Source organism: Doryrhamphus excisus, chromosome 11, assembly GCF_030265055.1.
Source record: "Doryrhamphus excisus isolate RoL2022-K1 chromosome 11, RoL_Dexc_1.0, whole genome shotgun sequence".
Classification (NCBI taxonomy): Eukaryota; Metazoa; Chordata; class Actinopteri; order Syngnathiformes; family Syngnathidae; genus Doryrhamphus; species Doryrhamphus excisus.
In genome coordinates, this window is record NC_080476.1 from 7,306,917 (window position 1) to 7,332,795 (window position 25,879).

At 41.5% G+C, this 25,879-nt stretch overlaps 1 protein-coding gene across 1 annotated transcript; it reads right to left on the minus strand.

The window, feature by feature from the left end:
* klhl13 (kelch-like family member 13) lies at positions 1-25,208 on the minus strand. The gene is made up of 7 exons (XM_058087650.1): positions 24,883-25,208; positions 14,587-14,728; positions 14,328-14,460; positions 13,150-13,346; positions 12,061-12,856; positions 9,120-9,233; positions 1-5,086 (listed from the first exon to the last, which is right to left on the minus strand). Exons 1-7 carry the CDS (start codon positions 24,978-24,980, stop codon positions 4,599-4,601), a joined length of 1,968 nt encoding a protein of 655 aa, XP_057943633.1. The 5' UTR covers positions 24,981-25,208; the 3' UTR covers positions 1-4,598.
* Between the last annotated feature and the right edge of the window lie 671 nt (positions 25,209-25,879).

Sequence of the window (25,879 nt, forward strand, 5' to 3'; positions counted from 1 at the left end):
TATTAGCGGTAAGGCATTTATTAAGACTCGTACTCGTAAACAATGAAATTTGAAACAATGTTTGCAATCTACCGTATTTGGAGGCCTTGTGAATTGTGAACCTTGATAAGGATCTCTGAACAGGGTAGCGTTTTACATTCACCTTAATGAACAGCACCAAAGCAATACACATACCTAGACATCTGATGAGAACAAAAAGAGCTTCCGACGAGAGATCCCACCTGAGATGTTTTCCACACGACACAGTAGAGGGGACGTCGTCATGATCTGGGAGTTTTACTTCAATAGAACAATGGAGCTTCAGGTTGTGCAGGGGCGTCAAGCGGCAGGTAAGCTATGTGGAGATGTTGCACAGGCAACAGGACAACACTACAGTTCACAATGCCCGCCTGACAAAGGACTTCATGGAGAAGAACTTCAGGCTTTTGGACCATCTGTTCCCCTGATCTAAATCCAACTAAGAACCAATTTAAATCAAATTGAGAACATTTGAGGATGGAAGGCAAGGGAAGTTTACAAAAAAGGATGTCCCGTCATTCTCGTTCAGGATTTTTTGGTAGACATGCAACTGAATTCATGGTTGCAAGTCTTACATGTCCTGAAACAGCAAAACAGCCCCCAGACCATCACACTACCACCACCACTTTTTACTGTCAGTATGATGTTCTCTTACTTAATGATATACACATCTTCCAAACACATCAGACTACAGAGTATTTTAGGCAGTTTTTGCACAGTGTGTTTCTTATGGTAGAGCCATGAATACTGACCTTAACTGAGGTAAGTGAAGCCTGCAGTTTTTTGGATGTTGTTGTGGGGTCTTTTGTGATCTTTTGGATGCGTCATAGCTGCGCTCTTGGAGGTCCTTTTGGTTGGCCGGCCACTCCTGGCAAAGTTAATTACTGTTCCATTTTTCACCATTTCTGGATAATGGCTCTCACTGTGGTTTGCTGGAGTCCCAAAGCGTTAGAAATTGCTTCATCACCTTTTCCACACTGATAGATCTCAATTACTTTCTTTCTTATTTGTTCCTGGAGTTCTTTAGATGTCGCCAAGATGTTTAGCTTTTGCCAGAAATGTCTATATGTGCCCTACGATTGGCTGGCAACCAGTCCAGGTGGGGATAGGCTCCAGCATACCCCCTCGTATTTGTCCTGATTGTCATTAATAAATACTTCATATATATGGACTTTTTAATATGTAAATATACATTATAAATGTCAAAGTATATACATATTATAAATATCAAAGTGGCCCCCATATCCTTTGATTGTAAAATGTAAATACGCCTGACTTGATTGACAGCTATCTCAGAAAGCAATAACACATCCTAAAAACAAGCTACAGTATTTTGATGTATTTTTTTTCATAGGCAAGAATGCATAAAAGGAATTATCTGTGGAAAGAGATGCTACACTTTGGAGGTAGAACACAGACTTTGCAATTTGGGTAAACAAGCCATGCGTACAATAAAATCTAGGTCTGCGACATGGCCAGATGTTGAAGAAAAACAAAGCCCCTAATTACCCCTCCCACCACTGCCATAATCTCCCATACGCGTCTGGTGATGGAAGAAGAGGGGAATCAGGGACAGAATATACACGACACACTCACATGGGACACGGAGCACCAAAAACTTGACCTATGAATATTCATTAGCGAGGTTTCATAAAGAGATGCAGGCCTTTTTCTGAAGCACCTTTTGCGTTTGATTCATTGCAGAAATGAGATGAATATGATTATGCAACGAGGAGTTATTTTAGATACTCGGGCCGTCTGCCAGCTGCTGGGATCAATAGCCATTAACACCATTGTGCATGCAGTCAGAAGACAGTGAGGTTCTGCATCTCTGCGGAGTGTTTCATCATGAATGGGGTCGGGGTGAGGATGGGTGCTTTCGGAACTCTAAGAAATTTGATTCAAATTTAAACTTTTGAAAAATTATTTGAATACATATTTGAAACCTATTGTCTGCGCAGGAGCCTGGAGGTCACTTTTTGCCTGCCATTTGAGAAGACATGGTGACCCAGATGTGTGCTAGACTGTACACACACACACCTTATCACATGGTAAATAATGCCACCGGTGGTGATGAAATCCACCAAGAAGCACAGGTAGTGAAGAAGATGAAAGGAGAAGAATATGAGGGAGGACGTGTGTCATCTTTTTTTCCCCTTTGCTTTGTCTCAAAGGGCTGCATTGTTCATTAAAACACAAGCACCATCATGTAATATTGACACTGGCTTACACAAACTTTAGCATTCAAGAGTAGCAGCCCTGCAGTCTGACTACATGGAGGATGAAGTATTCAGACTTCATAAAAAGAGGTTTATTTTGAAAGTGCACTGCCTCAAAGATGAATAGAGACGACAGATCACGCTCCACTGGGTCTGGATGGTGAGATAGTAAAAACAAGATTGTGTTTTGCCACCCTTAGTGAGAGCGCGATGTCACACGGTGAACAGTATGAAGCTGTGAGGTGCGAGCGTCGCTTCCACTGAGGTGTTTCTTATATTTTGATTACCTTATTTAAAAGGAGCTGTCCCACTGCGTCGTTTCACAATTCTGTCTGAAAAACGAAGGCGTTTACAGACATATATTACACATTCTGTGAACCTGTAAAGATGTATATTTTTGGAAATTGTTAGTCAAACATGAAACGGAAATTCCATGCTTGTAATTGTTATATTATTGCGATACTGTGATGAAAAATATCCCAAATAACATGCAGCCTTTTCTTTGATGGTTTAATTATAGATGATTTCATTACTGGAAAGACCCTGACAGGAATTTTATCCCTGCAAGTCTTCCAGGTCCTGAAGCAGCAAAACAGCCCCAGACCATCATACTACCACCATATTTTACTGTTGGCATGATGGGTTTATTGAGTGGCTCTGATATGAACTGTAATTGCACCCTGTAAAACAAATTGATGTGGAAATCATTACACTGGTCTACAAGCAAATTGCAAGAAAAAGAAGCTGGCTATAGGTATGGGGCCAAATTGCTCCACCTAAATAAAACATTAATTATATATTGATGGCTAAAAATAATTTTGTGTCCAACCAACATAATTGTTATTGGTGACATATTTCAGTGAGTACAAGGTTTAATTGCCACTATTTTTCATGAACTTAACGTTGTACATTATATTTGTATGTGTTCTTAATGACATGGCGGTGATTTAAGTTTTGAGTGCACCTCAAATTTAAATTCTGACTATCAATATTTGGTTGATTCAATAAGTGTCTACTTTTGTCATGTTTTGAACCCTGCGACTTGTACAGTAGCTAATAACAACATTTTCCATCATGTTTAGCGTGCAGCTTCAGGAAGTAGTGATGTGGATGAGTGAAGCGGAAACTAGTGTGTTTTGAAGTCTCAAGCATCAATCTCTGACACATCTTAAGTTTGATCAAGTGAAGAATTACTACAGCTTCTGTTTGGGCGACTCGGACCGCCAATCATCCACTATCACCAATGGATTTTGAAAAAGGGAGAGCGAATGACAAATTCTGTGTTGTCAAGACAACTTCAGTGGTTTTAGTTCCTCGGAGGAGGACGGCAACTGAGATAAATTACTTTTCTGGTAGCTTACCGTTTAACTAGCCATACTACATTCACTGTTTGGCACTGTTTAACTAACCATATTACATATAATTTTTAATAACAGCGCTCATGCATGCTCTCCACCAGTCTGTTAGATTGTCAGCTCGATTTTTCCAGAGTAGTTGGTACAGGTGTACCTGATATTAATGCTGGCAAATAATTATATGCTGCTCCCATCTGATGTGATCACAAATAAATGGAGAATCAGAGGCACCACAGTAATGTGCTGTAATGAGAGCATAATGAGGATATAACACTATGGACCAAACTCGCCTAATTATTACACAAACCTTTTGTTCCCAGTAACAGCGGGAAGCACTCATCTCGGACACCATATGCCGCTACTAAGGATTTAATTGGCCAAGAGCAGGTGGGCAGAATGTGGGTGACACCACCGTCTGTCACGATGCCAGCATGGCGAGAAAGCACCAGTTTCCAGGTAACGCCGGGCAGCAGATTGTTTACACCAGCAGTAAACAGTCCGTAGCTGACAAGTGTGACTGGGAATCAATCAGAGAAAAGACTGGGAATGTCCTCAAGCATGAAAGTCTACATACTTTAAAAACCATCTTTATTAAATTTAGAAAACACCACTTTGTTAACAGTTTTGTAGCAATCGCAGGATAGAAGTGAAATTGAAGGAGAGCTGTTTTTGAACGGGCCTGGGCCGAGCCCTGAGTTTGCCCCGGAGTCACTCTGCTCCGCACAACGGCGTATGACTAGCGGCGACATCAGGTAGAAAAGTTGATTTGCAAAGTCCCCTTTACAGGCCAAGGTACTTTCCTGACAAAATATAAACAGAGTGTGCAACATTAAGGTGTAAATCGGTTGCCGTGACTGTACGGTATGTCGGTTGAACCACATTTGCAGGACTGAGGGTAGCAGTACACACTTAGTCCCAAGAAGTGCAAACAATGTCTATATGTGTTTGTTGGGGAGGTAAGGGGGTTGAGGGGGTTTGACCAAAATAGGGCTCCCCCCTTCACTCATCAAGGTGCTGAAAGGGGCGACTCTCTGGACGGCGAGCCTGAGATATCTTCAGGGGGGAACACTGTGAGTGTGCAGGCTCGAATTCCACCCAGCGACTCGGGTAAGTCAAACACTTTGTGCCACTCATCTTTCTCGGGGTCGTACTTCTGAACTATTTCCACCATGCAGCGATTGTTCCACGAGTATCCGCCCACCACATAGATCTTATTCTCAAACACAGCCACTCCCACGTCGCTCTGGCCTCGCAACATGGGGGAGATAGGAGTCCACAAGTCCAGGGCGGGGGAATAGTACTCACAGCTGAGCACGTCATCGTAGTCGCTCGTGCCTCGAAAGTGGTTCCCGCCGATCACGTAGAGGCGGTCCCCCACTGTGCACATGCAGTGGAGGCCGCGCACGGTGGTCATGGGTGCCTTCTGAGTCCATTTGTCTGCATCTGGGTCAAAGCACATCAGCTCCTTCTGAAAGGTGTCATGAGTGATGCCCCCTGCAACCAGAAGAGAGGACTAATTAGCTTGCACGCTAACCGCTGGGGGAGGGAAGTGTGATGCGATCAGACCAATCAGTAACTCATGCGCCCTCCTACATGTTGTGGAAGGGGATGACAAATATGCTCACATTCAGCGGTGTCATTAAGGATTTGAAAAATCTTTAGTCATTTGCAATAAGAATGACATTAATATTCATGCCATGGTGAACTGACTACAAAAGAAGAGCGGCACAATGTGCTCACGCAAACGTGCACAAACAGACTGTAGACGTCGAGACACACAAAGCTGAGGCAAAGTGGGGAGGAAAGAAAAAAAAAACAGGACATGTCTACAGGGAAGGCTTAAAATAAAGAGGAACACAATCCCAGCATGCATTTGGGTGGAAGCCAGCCCATCCCCGCCCCGCTCGTACCCCCCCAGGCAGAAAGACTAGGAGCGAGAGCAGCAAAGATTTGCAGTGAATGCCAAGCAGAAACAGAATCCTTCGCTTCGGATGCGACCCGGCGATCGCGTGCGAGCTTCATTGTGGGAGCCTGTCTTTTTGGACTTGTAATACATGCGCCCACTCATGATCAAGTCTGACTTTCTTTATACAACTACTTGCTCCACACACAGCAAATCCACAATTAAGACACTGGGGCAAAGAGCTGTGCCTGCCATCAAAGGTACGCCAAAGTCCAAATGTCCTATTAATCAGCAAGCCATTGCGAGGCCATATGGGTCCATAAAGCGCTCACATCATTTAGGATTTCACCACATGTTGACACATTTTACCACACAATCAAATTTCCCTGATCAGGCACATGAAAAACAAATGTCCTGTCAAAAGCCCGTTAAAAAGTTACCAAATAGAGACGCAGCAGGTGAGGCAGCAAAGCATATTCAATTTTTGTAGTAAACACGTTTTTTGCATTTTGTAAATATTAGTATATTTCAACATCTGTTCACTTTATTATACGTTCTTATCTAGTACCTAGTACATTGTACTTGGTACCCCACAAATATGGAATACCACAGATGGATTTGGTGCTACACTAAGGCCACACAGCTAGGCAACCTGGGTTCGATTCCTGCCTCGGGCATCTCTGTGTGGCGTTTGCATGTTCTCCCCGTGCATGTGTGTGTTGTCTCCGGGTACTTCGGTTCCCTCCCACATTCCAAAAACATGTTAGGTTAATTGGTGACTCCAAATTGTCCATAGGTATGAATGTGAGTATGACTGGTTGTTTGTCTATATGTGCCCTGTGATTGGCTGCGGTATAGAAAATGGATGGATTTGGTACTACCTGTTCGCCCTTGCGCATAAAGACACTAAAACGCTCTGGTGTTCCGGACAAAAAGAACCATGAAGGATCAGTGTTGCTAACTTATAGACTTTGTCATTATATTTAGCGATCTTTTTATCTCACTTTTTTTTTTTTTAAGTGACAACCGACAAATCTAGTTAAGAGACTGAGACAGTGATGAGTTGGTGACATTCCCTGTGGGAAACACGGATTGAAAGTTATATTATTTTAAATCCAATTCATTCATTATCATCCATAAACAAACCCATTTCCAAGTGTCTTTACCTTTTTGTACTAAAATGAATTAAAGATTAATGCTTCATGTGTCATTCATTACTTTAGCCAAGCTCTTTTTTTGGTACATTAACAACCAAACTGCTGAGCAATTTTCACAAAAAGAAATGAATTTGAATTTGTTTAATTGAATTTTCAGGTGTACCTTGGGTGAAAAACTGTCTGCACTCCTATAAATGTGAGTAAGAATTTGTGGAACAACATGAACCAACCGTTCTGTTTGGACATTTCTAGTCAAGTTCATCTATGATATTCTTTTTTAGCATTCCCTTTTAGATGAAGTCATCATTCACCCGTGATTCCCCTGAATTGTAGGGCACCTTTCACATTATCAGGTACATGTCTGAGCCTTCAGTCCGAATCATACAAGACCTTGCACTTCACTTGTGAAGCCATAAATTCTCAGCAGGATGGTAGAATTCCTGCAGATATGTAAATGTACAGTACAAGCATCCTTCAGACCTCTTCAGTCAACTGAGGCATGCTGACAGGCAGCACATTAACCTCATGTAACCTAACATTCAGTATGCTGGAGAAGTGTTCTGGCACTGATTGAATTCTTAGCATGAAATGACAATAAACAGTACTTCAAGATAACACGCCGGTCATCTGAGGTGTTTCTCCACTCAAGCCCAAATCACTCCAATCGCACAGAGCTCATGTGGAAGACTGTAAGTGAAAAAATGGCTTGAACCGCGGGACAGCGGGATGCTCACACTACGCTCTCTATTGGCGTCTTGGACCGTGCCACGCCACTTGAGCTGTGACGGTCCGTGGGCTGAGTGCATGTGTCAGGTTCATCCAGCTGACAGAATACCTTCAGACAGCGGAGCGGCACGGGCGCACAACGCGTGCTGATCCGCTGTGACAGACCGACACAGAAGTGCACTTCAGCGTGGGTCACCTTGCACAGCGGTTCTAATCCCCCGAGACCTGAGGGTGCTGCAGGGCCTCAGTGCAACAAAAATCCTCTAATTGGCCATTTACTTAGCCTTGAGCATTTTAAGTACTGCATTATTTTTTAAGATTTTTTTTCCCACAAGCACTACTTGAAATCTAAGTTTCACGTGAGACTCTTGGACCCACTCCAAACACTTACCTTCGGTGCACTTGCACAATCTAATGAGATCCAAGCAAAGGTTTGTGTGGAAGAGCACAGCATAATACTGATAGATTCCCTTAATTCCCTTTTTGGACAAAAATGTAATAAATGTACCCTTCAGTATGAGCTGTTTGAAACCACTTCAATAATGGCAGAATCACTTACATTCAGTCTCATTTGTGCAGGTGTACCCACTGTTGTGTCTGGTGGTTCTATATTCATCTTTGGATGTGTGAGCAATGAAATCCTGCAGGCTTCAACCAGTAATAATCCAGGTAGGCTCAAACTATGTACGAGTGTGTATTCCACATCAACGATGATCCTCTCTGACACTCACCTCCCTAAATCTAAGTGGAACCAAAAATGTATTCAGACAAAAGAAACACGATGCAAAATGTCAGCCTCATCATGTACTCTATGTTGCGGTAAGAACGCGATACCCACAGCCAGGACGGATTAACACACACGCTCTTCTGTGTGACACCTCCCACACATGCTTCAATCCTCCACTTTGCGATGAACACTTCCAAATTTCCCCATCCATACACCCCTCCTTCCTTTGTATTTAAAAAAAGGCCTAGGATTAGTTACACTGAGAAACTAGGACTCATCTCCATAGCGCAGGATTTGTTCTTTTCAAGCCAATGAAGTGAACAAGTAAGGAGGTGACACTCAAAGAGCAGCAAGCTTAAGCCCTGATGTCAATGTCCAGTCTCCACCAGTACCCCCCCACCGCCCCCCCCCCCCCCCCCCAAAATCAAAAATCAAACTCAACACTGAGTAAAGTTAGATCAGCAGGTTTGAATAAAGTTGTCTTTTTCTCATTCATTTACATAAATTCGGGCTGCACGATGGACTAGTGGTTAGTGCACAGGCCTCACAGTTAGAAGACCCAAGTTCAATTCCACCCCTGGCCATCTCTGTGTGGAGTTTGCATGTTCTCCCCATGCATGTATGGTTTTTTTCCGGCTACTCTGGCTTCCTCCCACATTCCAAAAACATGCTAGGTTAATTGGTGACTCCAAATTGTCCATAGGTATGAATGTGAGTGTGAATGGTTGTTTGGCTGTATGTGCCCTGTGATTGGCTGGCGACCAGTCCAGGGTGTACCCCGCCTCTGGCCCGAAGACAGCTGGGATAGGCTCCAGCACGCCCTGCGACACTCGTGAGGATAAGCGGAAGAAAATGAATGAATTAATTTCCTATAGAAAAAATTGCTTACCTTTTGGGAGGAATTAATAACAAAACGCAGGGTACCAGTGTATACTGGATTTACATTAGTGTTGTTGAATGTAATGTCATGCAATCATGACAGTGAAACAACGTCAATACAAGGTGTGAACTTACCTGAAATATACATGTAGCCTCCATACACTGTCCCGGCGTGGCCATAGTGTGGCTCGTTCATTTTAGCAACATATGTCCATTCATTTGTCCTTGGGTTGTAGCACTCCACAGTAGCTTAAAGAAGGGGAGAGAACATATTAGTCGAAAGTAGGGCAAGACACACAACTAAGGAGGACAAACAGCAGCAAATGAGGCCTTGGAGGGTCTCAGTGTGGGAGCCGGAACACAGCTTTAAAATGCGGGCGATGCAACCCGAAAACTCCGTCAGCATCGAGTGAACAGGAAATTGGGAGATTGTGAGATTGTAAAAGAATTTCTGTCAATGTCCTACAGGATGCTGTGATTGGGTGGCCTCTCGACTGAAGTCAGCTGCGATAGGCTCCAGCATACCCACCGTGACCCTAGTGAGGATAATCGGCATAGAATATGGATGGATGGATGGATGGGTCCCAGAGGAAGGATCCTACAAAAACACTGGTATTGATGGAATGGTGTTTAAGTAATTTAGGCTACATTCACACTGCAGGTCAATTCTGATTGTGACCTGTATCTGATTTTCTCTCGTCAGTGCAGTTCAGATTTTTTCAAATGCGAATTAGGACTCGTTCGTATGTCGATATAAATATAATTACTGCTGTTTCAACCGTCAGGTCGCATAAATCTGTCTTACACTTCATCGAAAGGCGTGTTATGCAAGACTTGGATGAAAGGTACTGGGCATAGTGGTTAGCATGTTAGCCACACAGTCAGGAGATTTGTAAGATCTGGGTTTGAATCTCTGTGTGGAGTTTGCATGTTTTCCCCAAGCGTGCGTGGGTTTTCTTCGGGTTCTCGCCCACATTCCAAAAATATGCAGGCTAATTGGAGACCCTAAATTGTCATTGGTAAGAATGGTTGTTTGTCTATGTCTGTCCAAAGTCAGCTGGGATTGGCTCCAGCAGACCCCCGGGATCTGAATTGGGTGTCATAACCTGCAGTGTGAAAGTAGCCTACTAGCCTTAGTGAATTTGGTAGGGAAGTATGGGTGGCGAGGAGCATATTTATAAAGAGGCAAGTTTCACAGCATGAGTAAGCGCACATTATCAATGGCCAAATTACCAAGCGATGTGACAAACATATAAGGCACGTGATTCTTATTATGTTGTTCTCAAATTTATCAGAATGATGAATACTATTAACACAACTAAATTTAGTTGTCTATCTTTTAATGCTTGTGTTAAATTAGTGGCAACAAAGCCTTGCAAATGAATAAAATTAGTCAGAAGATTCAGTGGCAAGTCATATCCATCCTATGGGCCAGCAGAGGGAATCTGAGTGAGCAGGATGAGTGAATACTTTGCATCAGTCATTTTGAAAGTGACCTTGACTTGTGCATGTAATTGTAGCCACTCAAGTGAAGACGTAAAAACAAATTAGAAGACCAAACAAACTTGTAAATGTTGGGAATTTACTATGTTATTATTTTGCTGGCCTGTTGTCCGATTATCAGATGAAAAAAAAAACACATTGTGATAAACATGACTGTACTCGCCTGCAGTTTTTTTTTCCTCTAAAGTCTTAATGGAGCCAGCTGGCAACAGAGGGACAACTGGCCTAGTCATGGTATTTTTGTGACCTTCAGATTTGGCCCAAAACACAGGGGACAGAACCCGGTAATTGGATCGAAAAACCGACTAGTGTTCTGCGGCGTCTGATTAGTCCCAATAATCTCATAGGATTAAGAGAAGGGGAGAGAAGACGAAGGAAAAAAAAAAACACAGAGCTTGCTTTGCTGGAAAAGACCACAAGCCAAAAAGGTCTGACTGATGAGAACCTTGCTGACTTGGAGCATTCTGTCTGATGGAAAACGAAGAGAAAGTCCTAGACAAAGAAGATTTGAGCTTAAAAGACCATTAAAAACAAGTTGACAGCGCCCCCATTGACCTTAAGACTACCGTGGCTACCAGTTACAAGATGAACACTCTGTCATTGGTGTCACTAGGGCTTACAGTGCTGTAATTACTTTGCCTAAACCCACAAGTGTGGTTGGGAAGAACATCTTATTATAAGAACTAGATCTGCTTCCATCACATAGTCATGCTTTTGGTTCCATTTCAGCTCGCTGAGGGGGGAGCGTCAGAGGGGTTGGGATACTGTTGTGATGTGTCGTTAAAGGCCAGTGGAACATTAAAGCAGGACCTGGCCACGAGGTGGACAGCCAGAGAGTTGGGGCACTGCTCTTTGGTCTAATTATAAACCTACAAAAGATGACCGCTTGCACAGTGGCCATTTTCTCAATTCAAGCAGTGTGTGGTGGTCCAGTTATGTTCTGTAATTAGAGTTGCCATGAAATAATACATACATTTGGTGTGGAAACATAATAACATATGCCAGCATTGTCCCAGACATAATCAAATCTAAAAATATGTGCTACGGGTGGTCCGAAATGGCTGAACAAGAACTTGAAACTAGACTCGTTTGTTTGTTTGAACAAAACAACATTTTTAGAACAATAGTAATGATGCCATATTTGATTAGGGCAAATCTACAGGTACAATTTTCTATTCTACCTTGAAATCTCTTACTTGTGGGTGGGCAGAAATCACAGTTAAATCGATCTCGGTTTGAAAAAATACATATTGTGTTATGTTCCCTTATTAATACACTCACCACATCCTACAATGCAAAACAAACAAAACAAATCTCCCAAAAAAAGAAATACTGCAATGCTGTTGGTACATGGTACATGCGGCCATGATAATGACCATATTGTAGAAAATTCAGCAAGGGACATGTTGACACAACAAAACTTGATTACCACATCAGTGGGTCTTATTAAACTACAAGTTCCTTCCCAGACAACTCCTTCATATTCAAGAGCCTAATCTCATGCAATATTAATCAGATCCTTTGTTACTGCTTGATAGATAGGAGGAAAGCAAGGAGAAAGGAATAAACTCACCAAGCTCCCCAGCCGCGTTCCTTCCACCGACAGCATAGAGGTGTCCCTTGAGTGCACTGAGGTGGAAGAAGGTACGCTTCTCATTAAGGCACGCCACCTGCATCCACTTGTTGTAGCGAGGGTCGTAGCGAAACACCGTGTCCACTGCCGTCTTGCCTTTGGTGTCATAGTTGCTCTGGCCCCCCACCACATAGAGGAAGTTGCCAATGACCGCAATGCCGTGCTGGTAGCGAGGCGCGTCCATAGGTGCCAACGCCTTCCATTCGTGAGCCTTCTCGTCAAACAGACGCAGTTCCTTGCTCACGACGAGCTGTTGCCGCAGGACACCGCCCAAGGTGACCAGGTGGGCGCTGTCTGAGCGGATGGCTGTCCGTTCTGACTGCATGACTGGCTGCATGTAGGGCATCATTTGGTAGTTGCTCGCTTCCAGGAGAAGGTTGACGCACGTGTTGTCAGTGCGCATGAAGTCAACTGTCTGTACGTGATTGATGAGTTCCTGCGGGTTCATGAGGGGGAAGCGAATGTTCTTCATGAGCTTTGAGGCGTAGTCCATGCGACTGTCTTCGTAACGTAGCCAGCGACAAGCGGCCTTGAAGAGGTCCAACTCAGTGCAATGTTTCAAGCTGTTGCTGGAGAGCACAAAAGCTAAGCGTTCAAACGGCAGCTTGACAAATTCACCAGTGCCCAAAAGCGAGGGGAAGTTTTTGAGTATGAAATTGTTGACATATTTGTCCACCTCTGTAAGGTTATACGTGTTCGCAATGCGGCCCACCTCGACACAGTTGTCAAGGGAAACCTGCAAGGATGGAGAAGAAAAGACCTTTAAAAAAAGACCTCAACCAAGGTCTCAAGTATTAGGAACCATAATTTGGAATAAATAAAATTCAGCCTATGCTTTTTACCCTGAACAACAAGAACATAATGTAATGTTTTGGAATTCATATCAAGTCAAAAAGATACATTTATCAGTTTTAATTCATTTTAAATCTAGTTTTATACAGATGCAAATGTAAACCACTGGTCTCTGTACAATTGGTGAAAATGGGTGTGCCATAATCATACACTCCGCGTGTATGTGCGTCACCTTACCCCAGATATTAAAAAGACCTTGCAGAAATCCAACACAGGAAGGATTTGCAAGAAGCTTGCTGCCTCGAGTGTGTCTTGTAGATTCTCCATGTTGAGCGACAACTTGGCTGTGTAGATGAAGTCGATGATCTTCTTCAAGCCTATTCGGTTAACTCCGTGGAGCTTGATGCACATTAAATCCTGTTCTTTCATTCCACCTGCATCGGGGAAAAGCAGGGAGATAAGGGGAAGTAGAACTAATACATAATCTTATTTGACTGACAAGTCTGTGAGCAGCTGTATCCATTTGATATTTTAGCTTGGAGGATGAAAATTGCATTCAGTTGAACATATCCAATTCCAAAGAATTTCATATTTATATCATCATCCCTGATCATTAAAAATATTCCTCATTTCTATAACTTCAAGGTAATCTTACTTCAATGCTTTGCAGTACCGATGTGCAGCTAAATAAAATTATTAAATAAAAATATATTCGATACATCTTTCAGTATGATGCTGTGCAATTTTACACCACTGCAAGCTGGACCAAATGTTGTTGCTAGTGAGTTTATAGGGTGAAATTTGTACCAAGTAGGGGTGTAAGATGTTGCACATTGAAAGTGATGGACAGGAGAGTGTGCCTAAAAGTGCATGAGAACACTTGGACTAGATTGTGTATATTGGAATGGTCTTAAAACCACAAAATGTATCAAAGTTGCCCCCACAATGCTTTTATTTATTGGAGAATTACCCTGCCAACAGTTAGATTTTTTTTTTGTTTCATTTTAAAAATCATCTTTGCGTTTTGTTCCTTAAACCGTAACCTTAAAACCGATATACAGTAGGTACCACACCATGATTACGGTGTAACACTACATCACTAGAGCAGTAAAGTAATAATTTCATCTGCTAATATGCTGTGAGCATGGTAAAGAGGCAATAATGTTACCACTGATAACTGGTTCTCAGATTCTCACAATACTGGGAAGATAAGCATGAAGTCATTGTTAGTAAAAAAAATAATATTGCCATAAATGGGAAAAGCATGGATGTGTTCATGAATAATTACTCCAAATATAATGCTTTACATGAGAAAGCTATTTAATGAATCATAGCTGTACAACCCACGCACGAATTATACCAGAAAGACAAGGAGGAGGAAGTGTTCTGGGCCGTCTGAGGCTTTTAAGACCCACCTGTGAACATGGCTTTAAAATAGTCGGAGGAGGACGCCATCATGGCTCGGTGTACAGGGAAAGCTTCATCGCCATCCCCAGCCACCAATGTGACATCGCATAGCAATCCTTCTATCCTCAGCTGGTCGAATCCCTATGACAGAAAAGTATTAACTGTGTCAACAGACCTACTCCTGTGGGACAAACCATTTTAGCTAATACACCGTATCAAGTTTTGCATAGTCTAAGAGTCTTAAATGGTAGAAGTGATTCATATCACCTGAAGAACCACTGAGCTGTGTGTGTTGCTTGTGAAAAAACGCGTGTTTCCAGTCTTTGATGCCTGCAGGTGAGCACAGATGCCCATATCACCGTAGCCCAGAGCAACTTTCATGTGAGCGTCGTCGTCCTCTACGAGGGATCTGTTAAGAAAAACAGAATACGCTTCCATTAGTTTCACATTCCTTTCACGGTCTAGTTCAGCTTGCAATTGGACACTTTGGGATGGTAAAGCGGAAGTGTAGATGCTATAAATGGAAAAATTGTCAAACTGACCAAGAAATGCCCTGAAGTGTCAAGCTCTGAACAAAGTGGAACGGTTAAAGGGTAGTTTCTTGGTGCCTTGCACACCTACAGTGGAATCTCAGTTTTTGTTGTCACTTTGTTCCAAAACGTCCTACAAAAACCAAAGCTTCAGAAAACCGAAGAAATTTTTCCCCATGTGAAATGGTGCTAATCCATCTCCTGTAAACTGTTCCCCCAGCAACCCGTGGAACCTTTATATTACAATCCCCGAGAACAGACGCTACCTTTGTACTTTGCTACGAGTTCCTTTTTGTCTTCAACAAACTTTCTTTGGCCCAATGGTAGATCATTTTGCAGGCGTAATTAACAGTGCGCCTTAACAGCTCATCAGAGCAGGGTGCACAGTTCTTATAAGGAAAAAGAAAGGAGACGGAAACAAAGTAGTTCATCATTCTGTGTGTGTTCTACGAACAAAAATTTAATAAAAGGATACCCTAATCAGAATCTTTCTCTGAACTACTATCCAATCTTCCCAGCGTCACCAACGCTTTGTTTGGACACCTAATTCTGCGGAATGACGTGCAAGCACAGGTTTTGTTCGGTGCACCGTTTGGCCGTATGATAACCAAGACAGTGAACAGAAACAGATATTTTTGGCAATAATATCTGTAGAAAACTGCAGTTTTCAAAGCACATTTCATTGGTGGGTTGCTTGATATTGTGACTGTAATGTTTGGAAATTTGGACCATCTGTGAAATTGTGTCGAATTAAATCTTCTCTGGTCATTCATCAGGAAAACATATTCCACATTTGACTCACAGCAACCCTGAAAGGGTACATATTGCAGAGAAGTGGCAAAATGTGAAATATGAAAGTGGGCATTGACAGGTTGGTCAGTATATCCACACAAAGTCCCACCTAGAACTGGCTTGACGGTTGGGTGTGAAATTTGGCATTACTGGTGAATGAGATGACCAATAACTCTTCAACATTTCATCCAGTCTACATCAAAGGTCAAAATGCAATTACCACTGAGATTTGTGGTTCGTTGTAAACGGAATGTGATTCCTAACCTTTAGCTGACCTTTCTACTTGGATATAAGAGATGACAGAAAAAAGACAAGATGAGACTAGTAAAAATATTTAAATTATTTAGAATTCTTAGATGATAAAACATTTCCGTTTGGAAAATGTGCAAAGTGTATTCATGCCCCTAAATGGAGAAGCCGTAAGCTTGAATAGCCCCTGTGGCCTCTTGTTTGGTGCCAAAACCAGAATCAGTCTTGCAGTTTTTCCATGCTGTTTGCACCATCCAAGACATCTGCATTGCAGGTTGTAATAAATGGTGTGGTACTTAGGGCCGTGAACAGAAAGCCTTTCCAAAAATAGCTACAATAGCAAAAAAAAAAAAAAAACAAATGAGAAAGAACATGTTTGAACGATCCATGTGACTTCCTTAGCTCAGGAGCTGCTCTCCAGAGGCTCCCTGATTGGGTTCTCTTTTAACACAGAGTGACATTTTTGTGTCTAGACTTGGGCAAGACACTAATGAGTGCAAAGTGCAGAGCTGCGTGATGCATCGTCTCTCAGATGAAGAAATTTAATTACACAACTGGGCTGCACAACACAATATTAAACATTAGAATGAGAACTTGTTCCTTGAGACATTATTTATTGAGAGGAGACAAAAGTGCAAAATATTATAATGATAAATAATTCTACAAATTGCACACATAACTAAAATAAGGTTGTAATTATGCCTTGGAGCAAACGTGTAAAGATGACAATCATTTACATTGGGATGTGGATTCATATGTACTGATAAAAATGACGTTAGCGAGCGCTGTTATGTAGGCCAATAATTACATCAGTAAGATAAACATCTGTCGGTTATTGAGTCTCAAACAGCAACGCGGATGATACTGGTAGGTGGGTCATGTATAGACAGACAGGCAATATTTTTAAGCAAGGAGGCAATGATGAAGTCAGTTTAACACCAGAAGGACTCCTTTATGACGGACCACAGAGTGGAGATTTATTCACAGCTTCTGTGAATACAAGGCTGAAAAATTATTACAGCTATTTTCCATCGGATAAGATGATAGAATTGTCAGAAGCATCCCAGACTTTAAGAGCCTTCAGTTTCACATTCACTGGCCTGATTTTGATAAAAAATATTGTTTTACAAAAACATCTGGCTCAACATAGCCATAAATCTCAGTCTTCAAAAAGGCCCATGAGCGGGCAGAGTTTGTCAGATGTAGCACACTAACATTTTTCTGGAAAGGGACTATTTACACAATGAGGTAATTCTCAGTCCCTCTGTGAATGGGGACGATTTTGCAAGTATATTCCCCTGTGCTTTGTGCAAACTGTATTTAAGTTTTTTTTTTTTTTTCACTAGAAAGCCTCTGCAGGCTATTAAAATATTCTACAAGATGTGTCCACGCAATATAGATCATCCTATTCAGTTGGGAATTTTAGCCTGATAAAATACATACCGGTACAATAATGGAACAAAAGCAAAAGATGGCACATTTAATTCTCTTGCCATTTCAAAAGTATACAAAAAAGCCAGCACAATCAGTTTTTTGGCATTTCTATTGAATGCAGCGCTGAGTGTGTGGACTTAAAAGGTGAGGTCATGGCACCAGATAACCACTTACCCACACACAAAGGGCTAGCGCTGCATACTTAACAATGAACCAACACCTTCAACATATACAAGGACAATAAGAGCAACGGCAATATTCTTTCTTTCATACAAAGCTCTTTAAGTGATAGAAATATCCCAGTTTTATTGACAACAACACATGATAAAAATACAGTGCAACATCTGTTTATTCTTATGACAATTAAGAATGTTAACTACCTTCAGCAGCCTCTCCCCGCTTGATCAACAAGATTTATGTTCATATAGTTTATTATATAGTGGTTAACTTCTTTACACACCTGTTTGTAACTTGAAACGCTTCCCGTACATTAATAAAAAAGTTTGATGTGATGACAATGGCGACATTTTGACTTTGAACAAATTGGACGTCGCCCAGCATCCTGGAAAAGATGGGGCTCGACCTTTAAGGCTCTGTGTGCGATATTTGTACTGTCAAATAAATTAGGAGCATGTGATAGCGAGACATTGTAACCGCCTAACCTGCTTGCCATTTGCGTTCCATTCCCACAACTACAGAAAAAGGAATACTAACTGAAATATTGTCATAAGCAAAGACAGAAAACAGACAACACAGATAGCAATCAATACTACCACAAATATCTATTACAGGGGTCGGGAACCTTTCTGGCTAAGAGAGCCATGAAGACCAGATATTTTAAAATGTGTATCTGTGAGAGCCATATACATTTTTTTAAACATTGAATGCAATAAAATGTGTGCATTTTTATGTAAGACCAACAGTTTTAGATATAATGGGCTCTAATTACGTAGACCAGGCACACTACCCCACGCCAATGGGGTGTGGCCAGCACACTTTCGTGAGCAGCGCAGTGTCTAATAATAAATCAAATACTTGCTGCCATTAATGCAACTTCTGCTGCTGCATAATTTTGCACCATACTCAGTATATTTAATTCTTTTGGCCATCTTCATCAAAAGGCTTGGTTCTGCAGCTTTAGCTAGGTGACTATTTGACTAAAGGAGGAAAGTTTACATTTACATGTTGACATCTCAATGACCGAGGTACACTACCGCATTACCCAGTAATAATCGAGTTTTGGTGTTTGACCTGGAAAATATCTTCAAGAAAGATGGATATGGTCGGCCGTATTGCAGTAGAAAATAGATGGACGAATTAAAATGCATAAAAAAGTTGTTGATTTTTAACATTATTTAATTTAATATTATTTCTGTGATGTTTACTTTAAAATGTTAGCAAAAATACATTTTTATTGTGGTAAGAAATGCTTGAGAGCCAGATACAGTCATCAAAAGAGCCCTACCAGGCTCCCGAGCCATAGGTTCCCTACCTCTGATCTATTATATATATCAAATATTTATATACAGTCAAATCGTGTTTTCACCTCAGCTTGAGACAAACATTTTAGCCAAAAATTTGCCTTGGTTCTCATACAGTGTCATGGTTATCCTACAATATTGCAAGTAGAAACCTTGTGGCATTAATAAAGATGTGGACGGACTAGTCCCAGCATGGATGGTTTATTCAGCTATCTTGAGTCTTGCGATACTCAGTTGACACTACGGCTGAGCAGCATTGCAATATTTTTAAGCACAATATCAAAAACAAGCATATCGTTCTAGACTAGATTTGATGCAGAGGTCTCATGTTTCAAGATGGCACCGCTCGAGTGCAAGCTAGTTACGGCAGCTCCATAGCAGCTGTTAGCATTGGGCACCCCTTCGCTACGCTGAGCAACTGGACATCCCTGCGGAGTTATGAAGGAGGAGAGGCTGCATAGTGGAAGTGAACAGCACAAAAGATGGTACAAAGGTTGCTGGATAAAAGAGGGTCAACCATGTTTACCATCTGTCATTATGGGGAACGTGAGATGGAAGAGCTAACGGCGCTAAACCAGGCTGCAGAGAGACTACCGTGAGTGCAGCATGATTGAATTCAACTTTTTCTGTACTTAATATTATATTCAACTTTTTCTGTACTTAATTAAAATAGAGAATATACTATTTTATTTCAGTTGCTGTTTTTATATGAAATTGTTTACATTTTAATAAAATTTTAAATGCATATTTGTCTAAACTCACTGCAGAAAAATTATTGGGATATATATTGTCTATCAATATATCAAGATATATATAAAAAATTTAATAGAAATGTTGGGTGTCTGGAACAAATGACACTTTTCCAATGGGAAAAATTTTCCGGTTTTCGTTTCATTTTTGTCTGAACTTTTGGAAGGAATTAGTAAGGAAAACCAAGGTACCCCTGTATTGAAATGAAAGTGAAAGAAGTGAATAGTTAATATCACACAGAATGGGAATGAACAACTATCAGGAATATGAAAACACCATCAAATTCTAAATGCACCGTGGTAACTATCACAGAAAGGACACACCACAGGTACTGTACAGCTACATTTACCCTGTCAGGTGGTAAGTCGGACATGCAGCAAGCAGAGAATGGGTTGTCCACACCACAAAGGAGTGTTGGTGGCTGCCAGAACGAAACAAAGAAGACAGGATCTACAGCATCCCACATGAGATGGATGGAAACACTAACAAGCAGGTGAACCCAGAAAATAATATTTGTACAAAATTAGGAGAAAATAATTACGGACTCTGGCATACATTGTAGAATAGTACATGCCTAATACACTTGCCTGCTTTGAGGCTCCTATCTGTAGGTCAGATTGCAAGGACAGAGCATGACCTTTATTTACTAATCTTGGTTTTAAGAATGAACAGGACAGGAGGATGGATTTAAAGAAACCATTAAAAAGCACCAGGGGAAATGAAGAAATGAGTAAGGAGGCAATGAAAGTGGCAGTCTATCAAATCCCTTCATGTCAGTGGAAAGCTTAAAAACATCCTTCTACCAGTGACAGTTTAAGAAGCTAAAGTCAACTTGGCTTTTCCTCGAGATGACAGTGGCTCTTGAAAGATTTATAAGAATAGCTTTGCAGTCTTAGTCTCAGTTGTGAACCGATAGAAACGTCATGAAATCATTTATTTCAGGGTTTGTGAGCATCTGACAGACAATGCTGTGGTCCGTAAAACTTAACCCCCCCCCACCCTGGGGGCCTGTATGGTGGAATGTAATTGAAAGTGCTTTTGATGAATGGTTCACGTTTTTCAAGGGCGTATGCAAACGCTACTTGTGTCTACTGACAAGACTGTAGTGATAAGGCATAACATTTCCCTAAAGTAACATGATTTGTGGATTGGAGTTCATGATAAAAATCAACCCTCGTGAGGATAATCGGCATAGAAAATGCTTAGATGCTACACCATACAGGATGTCATCTCAATGAGATCTCAATAACAATAACAACAATGTAAAGTCAGTAGGATAATGCAGGAGAAGCAGTACTTTCGCCTATTCAGCACAGTGTAAACCTGGCTTGTTTATTGCAGTGAGGTGGATTATTTTTTTCTTGTAATTATTAAAATGGCAATCGTGACATCATACTTCAGGTGTCACACATAAGGCCTCATGAATAACAAATATTAATAAATCTGTGTACAAAACACACTTGAACGCAGCAAGACGCTTGTTTTTCCCAGAGCTTCCACCTGCTTAGAAGGCAGCAGCTCAGTTCTTCCTTCTGATCAACCGATAAGTCAAAACAGAAAAGAGCTCAGTGAAATTACAGGTTTTTTTCCTACAAGAACTGCTTGTTTGTGTTTGTCACGCAGTTGGAGGCAGTTAGGCAGAAAAGGAGACAGCCACACAGTGTTAAGAATCTTGTGTCACACATCTCTATTATATCAAACAGGCTTTTAAGGCAGATGATGTGCAAGTAGGCGGTGGACACTGTGAAACCGTGAAGATGTTATCCATCATCATCATCATCATGAAATCAGACCATTTATTCCACAGAGAACCAAAAATAAAAGCACAATTTATTTGTAGATGCAATCTCTGATTGAAACGGAAAAGAAGTAATCGTTATTACTGTTAGAGTGTGTCATTTCCTCAAACAAATATGATCAACTCCCAACAAATCCAAATTAACCAGATGAACAAACAAGCCTGAAATGATGCTTTAAAATGTCTATTGTTAAAACGTAATAGCTGTATTATTAAAGTGTGTCATTACCTCAAATGTAAAATGTTCCAACCTGCACCACAAATAGTTAACAGGAGAAAAAAAAATGCTTCAGTGTGGGCGGTGTAGACAATCTGTCAACATGCACAAAATGCTAAATCAACCTGAAGGATGCTGCAGAAGGCAGACAACCCAGAACAGGATACTAAAAAGGACAAACAGGACCAAAATAGTACTTCCTTAGAGATAGTTCAGATATGTTCCTAAAAATGTGAACTAACTTGTCACTGTACTACAACACCAGCAAAAAATAATACTAAAAACAGAATTTTAGTAGTGCATAGCAGTAGCATGGAGGTGAATGCCAGTAAATAGCGTGTGTTATAGGGTTGTACTCAACTTCCTTGCTTTTAGAAATTACTGCATGGAGCATTATGGAAAATTCTGACCCGGTTCTATATCAACAAATGCTTCCTGACGTGTAAAATCTCTTGACATACACGTCTATAAAAAAAAGCACAATAATAATTTGTGAATCCAATCCAGTAAGTAAGGTGACAAGTGACTCGTGAATATGGTGTGATGAGTGAGCACAGGGTGAAAAAAACATGTGATGTTGGGCTTGAGAAAACACCTCCTATGGCTACTTGCGTGTACACTATGACTGTAACGATTATTCCGATAATTCTAGCACCTCAATTACAAAAAATATTGATAGTCCTTTTCAAGTCACTCTCACTCAAAAAACTGTTTTTCATTGTGCTGTTACCATAAATTATAGATTTTTGTACTGATGTTTTACTATATTTCCCTAATTGTAACGAGTGATACAGGCGAATGCAGCTATTTTTCTTTAAAGCACCAAATTAAAATTCATGCTGTAAGTATTTCAAGCACAAGAAGTGTTGCATCATTGAGTTCAGGCCATAGCATCCGACGACCCTGCTGTATGGGAGCACCTGCAGCTATTTTATGATTTTTATTTTCATTATCTCGTGCCTTGGCTGACAATGTCATCCGACTATTTTTGACCATGAAAAGGTATTTTATTTATTCAGTGGAAGTAAGATTCAAAGTGAAAGTGATCAAAAAAATGTCTCCAGTTCTTATTGAGGTCTGATGCCAGCTGTCAAACCGACGGCATTTTGATTATTTTTGGAACGCAGTTAGGGTTTGATTGATGGATCAAATGAACCAGTTTCCAAAACCGAGTGAACCAAACAGCCATCTGGTGGAGACTGCCAAAATTATCATGCTAACAAAATACCCAGCCGTAGGAGGCCACTTGAGAAATACAGTAGATCCTCGGTATCCGCGGGGCTACTTTCTAGCCCTTTGTCATGTGAGGTCTGAGTGAAAAAAGGAGGAGTAGCACATTTATTCTTGCACCCAACTTGTCTTAACCGTCAACAGACCTTCTCAGCACACGTTTCCCGCCTTCAAAATAAGAGCACTGTGTGACACATCGTTTTTAAATATATTCACATTATAAGGGTGTCCCAAAAGATTCTCTTCTATTAATACCGCGATTGGAATTGCTTGGGTGGTTACATCTTCCTTAATTACAAGCACTGGCATTACAGTTTGAAGATTTTGTAGTGATATGTGCAGAGGCTGACATCCCATTACAAAGGTTAGCCAAGCTACATCCATCCGTCCATTTTCTATGCTGCTTATCCTCACTAGGGTCGCGCATATGCCAGAGACTGAATTGCAAATGTGTGAGAAACAACTGTCAATGTCTTGCAAACTTTAAATCTTTTAAATTTACCACATAGTGTACAACATAGAATATAACAATTTGATCTGGTCACACATCAAATGTTTATAGACCTTATACTTATCCAAAACCTCTGCTGTTGATACAACCTTTACCCTAGCAGCATGTGCATTTAAAAATATCACTAAAGCCTCAAGCGCTCCAGTAAAGGACCTACAAAAGAGGGACGTTTCCTTACCGCAGAGTAACCTATAATTGGGGGCCCGATATCAACCTGCCCAAAAACACAGCTTACAATAGACACATTTCAAATATAGTAAGTGGTCTGGTGGGGCGGAGTTAGGTGGAGCCTCGAGGTTTGACATACTGCAATCGCCAGTTGGCACACTCAACATCCTTAATGGGACATACACATGCCATCCCAATCCACAAGCACACTCTTGAGTCTTCACTTGTCATGTGCAGTTTAGTGATAAAGTGAATGCAATGTGTACATAAAGAAAACCACATATTATTTTGCAAAGATTACAAATATTGCTTCCATGGCTGGATGGTTGATCCACAGACTGCTGGGATAAATGTGGGTGGGAATGTGAGGGCGGATGCCTCATCACCACAACTACTGGGGCATGCTTGGGTACGGCCATTTACACAAACTGCTGCAAAGACTGAGGTTATCGTGGGCTGCTTTCATGTACCGTGTGTGTGTGTGTGTGTGTGTGTGCGCTTATGTGTGGTGGTGGGGCGGGGGTCACATTAAAGATGGGAAAAGACAATCAATTGTGCTAATACTTTACAGCATTGATAACGCACCAACATTCAATCAAGACTCAAATCTCAATAGGGAACAGGCACATAGCTTACATCCCTGGTAAGATCTACATCCACTGGTGACAGTTAGCAGTGTGAGAGCAAAACTGCCGTTAGATGCATGTATTCTCTTGCTGTGCAGAATTTCTTTAAGCTACCAAAATTAAGCTCTTAAGTAGCTCAAAAGTAAATCTGCACAATAATTGAAGATTGCATAAATCCACTTCTGCAAAAAAAAAATCTAATAAAATTAACCAGGAAATTACGACTTGAAATGATTTATTTCACCTCCACGCACACAATTTTTAATATTTACTCTTTGCAATCTAAAGCCATGGTGAACAGGACCACAATAGGAGAGCTGATGCAAAAAAGGCCGAAGAGAGATGATGGCGAGAGCTAGTGTGAAGACCTTCTAGCCTACCCTTCCCCCTCCTCCAGAACAGTAGCAGATGACAATAGCTTGTAAACCAGGGCAAGCCAGACATCCTGACAAAGGCAGGCTCCTCCCAAGCCGCCCAGTCCCCGTTTCCAAATAAACACAGCCACAGGCAGAGGGCAAGAGTCGGGGATGTGGTGTTTGCCATGTCCAGACAAGCGGTAAAATCTTGTCTTGTCTTGTCCAAGAGCAAAACACTGTGCCAGAGAAGAACCAAGAGCATGCTGGACAAGCCTAATCTCTGAAAAGCGTACAGCGCTCATTCGCATTTGTGGAACCAAGAACAACGATGTTAAGAGTTCAAAAATGAATTTCAATTCTCCAAAAGTGAACAACATTTTCCACAATTGGATATAATAAACGCTGTTCAGCTTTTACTCACATGTAGGCAGGTGAAAGCGGCGAGGACCGGGATGTCTTAAGGACCGGCACTGGGAATTTCCAGCTGACAGGAGAACCGCTTTTCCATTTCAACGGCATGTTGTTGTCACCAGAATGGTGCTAGAGCAATACCAACAGCAAAGACCATTTCCACCGAAGCTTCCCAATGCAGTCTTCCATACCACTCCTGCCCACACCATTTAAGGGGGAGGGAGAGCGGGCCGCGGCGACAGAAATACACGGGTGGAGGCAGTGCGGGCTACATACAGGGCTGTGACATTAGCAGCAGCGCCGAGAAGCCAATGGATTGCATCCACCGCGACTGCTCGCCTCTCTGCATACGCGGCTGTCTAATGGTAGGAGGGGGAAGCAGCCCTGCCTTCCCATCACCCTCTCAGGGTTCAACACTTGTAGCTAAGCAACAGTGCCACCTTGTTAACAAGAGTTGTGATTACAGCTCCGTGGCCATGATATGGAAGCATTGGTAGTATTAAGGCATCAATACAATGAAATTCATGAGGTAAAACAATCTGGGTTAGTATTGAATAAACTCTGCTTCTTCCTACGCCTTTTCAGACATGCTGAATTTGGAAACACGCACCGTTTCCAGACCAGTCCAGGTTGTACCCCGCCTCGCGAACCACTGATCTACATCATCATTTAATTTATAAGAAGATTCTTATATGAATTCAATGTTGTTATTTTACTCAATAAAAATGTAATTATTCATATTTAAATTGAAATCAGTACATACACGCTGATTGCATCTTTTATTTATACTCAATATACTTTTCCAATGAGCCAAAATGGGGCTATTGCAACATCCACAGGGCCCCCACACACAGGCTACTTTGTGTTCGAAATAAACCAAATGTATACAGCTGAATCCAGCACATTGGAGGTCTACAAATATTTCGCTGTCGCCGGGTCAAGAAAAACTTTGCCGCCCCATCTGTCATCCCCTCTCTCATACTGCGAGTCATACGCTGACTATTAAC